Here is a 6,424-nt window from a genome sequence, read left to right as displayed (position 1 = left end):
TTTTAATTTAATTTTAAATGAAGCTTCTTAAACATTTTTAAAACCTTAGTTACTTTACATAGAATCATAGAATCATAGAATCTCAGGGTTGGAAGGGACCTCAGGAGGTCATCTAGTCCAACCCCCTGCTCAAAGCAGGACCAAACCCAACTAAATCATCCCAGCCAGGGCTTTGTCAAGCCTGACCTTAAAAACCTCTAAGGAAGGAGATTCCACTACCTCCCTAGGTAACCCATTCCAGTGCTTCACCTCCCTACATACAACCATAGTTTAGTTATATATTATAGACTTATAGAAAGAGACCTTCTAAAAACCTTAAAATGTATGACTGGCACACGGAACCTTAAATTAGAGTGAATAAATGAAGACTCGACACCCCACTTCTGAAAGGTTGCCGACCCCTGCTCTACACTGTAGCCAGGTGGGCTAGATCAGCTGTGTAGCCACGGCAGGATGGGAGGCGGGATGGGCTGTCTGGGACCCAGGGTACATGCATGGGGCAGCTGGCCCAGCCCACCTCCTGCACCACCGAGGCTACACTGCTAGTTTCACTTCGTTAGCTCCAGCAAAGTTAATTACACCTCCAGCTGCAGCACAGCCCACTCCTCAGGCTCCAATCTGCAGGTAGCTGGTGCCAAACCCAGAGTGGCCCTGCCTTCCAGCAGCCCCTTTACAATACCCCGGAAATTCCCACAGAGGGGGAGCCCCAGGGCTGTCCAGGCCCTCAGAGCCAAAGGCTCTGCTGGTGTAACGCCTCCAATGTAATGGAGTTACACCAGGGGAGAATTTGGCCCTGGCAATGAACAGCTGGGAAGGGGTTGAGCAAACAGGGAAGTTACAAGAGAAACATTCTGTCCTAGGAACAGCCCTGGGGTTGCCCCACACTTGCAGGATGGGGGAGTCAGCTGTCAAGTGGCCAATGGGATGGAAGATTTCGCCACCTCTGCTCCAGCTGGCTCCTATATAAAGGGGCAGCTTGTGAACTGGGAGCAGCATCTTGAAAGATTGTGCCAGAAGGTGAGTTTGTACCATTGGTTCAGGTGAGATTCTCCAGAGCCTGGGGGCAGGTTTTCGGGCACGGCTCCTGTGTGTGCCCAGTTCCCTCGGGCCTTGGCCATAGTCAGGGTGGCAGTAGTGTAACTTTCAATGGCTTTCAAAACTGATGGTGTAAATCTGGTTCCAGGCACAGTGGGGACGCTCTTAATCCAATGTGAGCAGAGCTCCTCTCCATGTAGCAAGGGATCGGCTTGGGATAAAGCTTGGTAAAGCAGCTAAAGGATTTAGGAGCCAATGTTCCATTTTGTGACTTAGGTGCCTATGTGCATCATTAGGTGCCTAAATGCCTTTGGTATCTGGCCTCTAGGAGCCTTGTCTCATTGAAAGTCAATGGGAGTTACAATCCGAAATCATGGGAAAATGTTACCCTTAAACTAAATCAATGTAAATCTGGTTTTAATCCCATAAGGACTGGTCTAAACCCAGTTTTGTACCTATTTAATGATACTTATTAACTAAAAAACTCTTTTGCTATAAATGCTTTCATATGTTTCTAGCTGCATCCGCCCCAGGAGGGCACGGTGCGAATCAGATCAGTCTGTAACCTGATCCACAGCAGACGTCTGTCAGTTCCATTCCAGCCCTCCCCGATAACACCCCCATTGCCATCCTGCCTGCCTCCCCAAGCACCCACTGCTCCCAGTCGCCTCCTCCAAATCCTTCCTCCCTTTCCCCTATTTGCTGCCATTACATTTCCTCACCCCTCAGTATCCCTTCCAGCCCCCCACATTCTCCTCTCCACATCCCCTGCCCCCTTGGCCCTGCCTGTCCCCACTCTCACCCTCACCCCCTTCTCTGGCACTGTGGCTTTCCCTCATGCCTGTGCCCCACTCCGCTGCCTTGTGTGCACCTCGGCTCCAGCCACCGGTTCCAGAGGGCTCCTGTTCCGGGGTCTCACGCACTGGCCGGGTCTCTCCCCTGCAGGTGGTGCAGTACCCAGCGGGATGAAGGCTGCCGTGTTCCTGCTGCTCACCCTCCTGGTGCCCGCGTGCCACACAGAGGCTCAGTGCATCATTGACAATGTGGTGGATCTGAAGGTGCAGGCAGCGATTAGTTCCATAGGTAACTGACCCAGGGTCGCCACCCCCAGAGATGGGGGCTCACAGCTAGGGGACGCCGGGGGATGGGACTCTGCAGCGAAAGGCGAAGCTCCGGCAGTCTCTGCTCTGAGCCCCAGACTGGGCGAGGGAGCTGCCTTTACAATTCGTCATGTGCTGGGAGCTGCCAAAACTGTGGTTTCCTCCCAAACAACACACTGTGTTGTACCTGTCTCCTCCTCCTCCCCGTCATGCAGCATCTGACCCCTGCACCCTCTCCAGTGTATTCTTACTGCAAACACTTGGGTGCCAGGTGTATTAGGTGTCTGTGGTGTTTGGCAGCAGCCGAGTGGGAGTTACATGCCTTGCAGGGTGTCTCGGAGCAAGGGACTTTTGTAGATCTAGGCTGGAGAAGCTAAGTGACTTACCCAGAATCACACAGGGAGTCTGTGGCAGAGCAGGGGCACCATCCTGCCCAGGCGCACTGCTCAGCTGTGCATTAGTGAGATACGACACAGGCAGCATCAGTGACTGGTTCAATCTTCTCCTGCTTTTTAAACCAAGATTAATGGGGTCAACTAAACCGCTGAGTGGAATTTCCTGGAAAAAACACATTATCTGTACCCCACACTGTGGCTCTCTATCGCTCTCTAGTGGTTGAGCCCCATAGTGTCTGATACTGCCTCTGAGCAGATGGGCCTGGGACTTTGACTTAGCCAGAGACTCCGGGAGTCCCAGGTTTGATCGCTGCTCCTGCCAACTCACATGGAGCAGCTCTCTCACTGCCCGACCCGGCTCTGCTCCCAGCCAGCCCCATTCAGTGTGTAAATGGGCCGAGGGGGGAGCTGGAACCCTTGGGACTCCCTGCCAGACCTCAGCTTTGGTTCAGGCCTGAGCACAGCATGGAGCCGGCATTTGTGTTAGTTCTATTCCAGTGGCTGCGCTCTGGGCCCTATTGGGCCAGGTGCTGCACAGGCCATGGTGAGATGCTCCCTGCCCCAAAGAGCTGCCAAGAGACAGATTGTCGTCCCTATTGCACAGAGGGGAACTGAAGCCCACAGGGACTAAGTGACTCACCCAAGGTCACACAGGGAGTCAATGGCAGAGGCAGGAATTAAACCCACATCTCCTGCAGCCCATTCCAGTGCCTTAGCCACAGACCCACTGGATTGGTCAGTCACCCCATTGGAGCATCTGGAGACGGGGTCCATGAGATGCCATCTGCACAGCTAGCACCACCTCACCCCAGGGGCTGAACCAGGCTGGCTGGGGTTGCTCTACCCATCTCTCTCGGGCTGCTGCTCACCTGGACATGGGTGAATTCAGCGGGGCTGGAACAATTTGTATTGTGGGGGAGCTGAGAGCCATTGAACTAAACTGTAAACTCTGTATATGATGGAATCCTCTTCAAGCAGTGGGGTGAGGTAGTGCCCCCAGTTCCAGCACCTAAGGGTGTACTGGCTGGGGGAAGTAGCCAGGAATTATTTCTGCTCCCTCCACCCCTGCCCTTTGTTCGCAACCCAGGGGGGTCTTGTTGGATGCCCAGCGGCTTCCACCAGGTAACACTCCTCTGGGGGGCTGTGGGCAACCGGCATCAAACATGAGACCTCCAGATCTCAGGTCAGGAGCCTCTATTGCCTGAGGCTCAGCTACAGGATGCAGTTCCAGGCACTGTGGCTGTATGTAGCCCAGGCCACCACTCGGGGGAGCCAGAGCGCCACATGGAGTGAGGCTGGGTGGGTTACACCTGCCCAGGTAACAGCTGGGGCAGAGGCAGCTTCTCTCCCCCTGAGCCTGGGGGGAGGGGGCAGCCTTTCCGCACCCAGGGTCCTGCTGGCTACAACTCTGCTTCTTGCCTTGCAGTGTCCTCCACCCTGGCCAAAGCCAAGCTACTCTGCCAGGACGTCTCGGCACGTGGGGCACTTGTCTCCTGCCCAGCAGGTGAGAGCACTTTCCCGAGTGCCCCACAGGCCCAAGGAGGGAGGCGCCCCTGGGGCACAGACCCCACCACCTCTGCAATCCTGGGCGGGTGTGGAGCTGGGGCAGCGATGCACCACCAGCCTGCCTGGGGCCCCCCTGCCCATGTGCTGCCCAGTGCCAGGAGCAATGGCATTCGCACCACTCCCGAGTCCCTGGGAACACTGGATGCTGCGGAGCTGGGACCAGTGTGGGCCCCTGGATCAGACCCCTGGGACGTCTCACTGGTTTCTTTTACTTGCCAGGAGGGATAGCTCAGTGGTCTGAGCATTAGCCTGCTAACTCCCGAGTTGTGAGCTCAATCCTTGAGGGGGCCACTTAGGAATCTGGGGCAAAATCAGTACTTGGTCCTGCTAGTGAAGGCAGGAGGCTGGACTCAATGACCCTTTGAGTTCCCTTCCAGCTCTATGAAATAGGCATATCTCTGTATATTATATTTATTTTGGGCAGTGGCCTCGCTGCAAGGGAGCCACAGGGCCATGCCCTGGGTGCTGGGGAGGAGAAGAGAGCAAGGCTCCTTTGTGCCTCCATGGTTCCATCCTGCCACCAACTGCTCCCCTAACCCACCTCCCCCATCCCCCCACAGGGTACAAGCCCACGGGCTGCGCCTGTGGAATGGCTTGCGGCTCCTGGGACATTCGCTCCGACTCCACCTGCCACTGCCAGTGCGGCGGCATCGACTGGACGGCCGCGCGCTGCTGCAAGATAGGGCTGGAGTGATGCCAAGACCCAGCCTGGGGCACCGGAGAGCCCCACCTGGCCTGCTGCCCCTGCCGCCCCTTCGCTGTGGGCCCTGGCACAGAACCATGCTGTGCCCTTTGTGCCCAGTGCAATGAATAAACTTGGATCTGGGTCTGTTGATGCTTCTCTGGCTCTGTTCTTCCCCTGACTCCAGGTCTCTGGTACCTAGTGCCAGAGCATGGGCCAGGGGCACAACTCTGTCTCACTCTCCTATTTCCCCCATAGAGGCCTCTGTCCCGAATCCGATTGGGCTGCCCCTGCTGGCAACTCACCAGATCCCTACTGGGTCCTGACACTGAACCCCACAAGTGCTCTGAGCTTCCTGGGATCTCAGCAGGTTGCAGCGCTGGTGTCTGCCGTGGCCTCTGGGGCACATTTCCAGGGCATTGACTTTGTTACCCCTTCACAGAAATGGAGCCCCGCAGCCCACCTGCCGTAGGCCCTAGGCCCAGCACCGACCCCCAAGTAGCCCCATAGCTTAAACTCCCCCTTCTCCCAGAACTCCCCCTGAAGGCAGGGCTGGCTCCAGGCACCAGCTGACCAACCACATGCTTGGGGCAGCACCTTGGGGCGGAGCAGTGCTTGTTTTGTTTTGGTTTGTTTGTTTGTTTTTGGTTTTACTTTTTTTGGTTCGGCGGGGCGGTGCTGGATTGTTTTTTTTATTTCGGCTGGGTGGCGCTCAGAGGGGACGGGGGCTTCGGGCGGTGTGGCACTCGGGGGGGTGGGGATTTTGGTGGTGCTCAGGAGGGGCAGGGGTTTCGGCGGTGCAGCGTTCAGGAGTTTGGGCGGTGCGGCGCTCGGGGGCTTTGGCGGCGCGGTGCTAAGGGGGGCAGGGGGTTTGCGGCGCTGGCGGGGGCGGGGGCTTTGGCAGTGCGGCGCAGCGCTCCGGGGGATGGGGGGTTCTGCCGCACGGCACTCGCGGGGTGGGGGGGGGTGTTACGTCTGGGCAGTGCTTTTTTTTTTTTTTTTTTTTTTTTGGTTGGGGCGGCAAAAAAGTTAGAGCCAGCCCTGCACACCAGTATCCCTAATCCAGTCTAGGGGTGTCTTCTGAAGGGGATAGCTGTGCCAAAGCTTTCTACTCCTTGGGCACAGTTGTTCCCCATTCACAGCGCCACCCCACTCTAGCAGTGAGCTCTCCATTCAAAACAAGCTGCAGCATGAGGTTTCAGCTACCATACTCCCTCCCCCTCCCTTTCCTGTTGGTAGTGGACAAGGGAATGCTGGGAAATGTAGTTCTTTCCCTGCTCCAAGGCTGGATCTATAGGCAGGGAGCTAACCAAGGAACTACACCTCCCAGGGCCCCCTCTTGGTTCTCAGCTCCCAGGCTGGATCCCTGTGGGCTGCCGCCCCTGCAAATGGGCTGCCCCAAGCACCTGCTTGCTTTGCTGGTACCTAGTGCCGCCCCTGGAGCCTATATAAGAAAAAGCCCCAAATATCAGGACTGTCCATATAAAATCGGGACACCTGGTCACCCTAACTCTTTCCTCCATCCCAGCACCCAGGGCAGAGCAGGGCACCTTGCTCCCTCCCACAGGGGGAGGGATAGCTCAGTGGTTTGGGCCTGCTAACCCCAGGCTTGTGAGTTCAATCCTTGAGAGGGTCATTTAGGGGTC

The 6,424-nt window shown here is 56.4% G+C and overlaps 1 protein-coding gene across 2 annotated transcripts; it reads left to right on the top strand.

Annotated features, from left to right (window-relative positions):
• Positions 1-919: 919 nt before the first annotated feature.
• LOC120390827 (resistin-like) lies at positions 920-4,929 on the top strand. Of its 2 annotated transcripts, none has more exons than XM_039513729.1 (4): positions 920-1,017; positions 1,981-2,118; positions 3,957-4,034; positions 4,657-4,929. In XM_039513729.1, the coding sequence occupies exons 2-4, from the start codon at positions 2,001-2,003 to the stop codon at positions 4,788-4,790; spliced, it is 330 nt and encodes a 109-aa protein (XP_039369663.1). In that variant the 5' UTR covers positions 920-1,017; positions 1,981-2,000; the 3' UTR covers positions 4,791-4,929. The 2 variants fall into 2 exon arrangements, with proteins under 2 accessions (XP_039369663.1, XP_039369662.1); XM_039513728.1 differs by having other exon boundaries at positions 1,000-1,040.
• Positions 4,930-6,424: the final 1,495 nt, after the last annotated feature.

This window comes from Mauremys reevesii, linkage group 25, assembly GCF_016161935.1.
Source record: "Mauremys reevesii isolate NIE-2019 linkage group 25, ASM1616193v1, whole genome shotgun sequence".
NCBI classification, from domain to species: Eukaryota; Metazoa; Chordata; order Testudines; family Geoemydidae; genus Mauremys; species Mauremys reevesii.
This window is presented reverse-complemented; position numbering and strand designations above follow the sequence as displayed.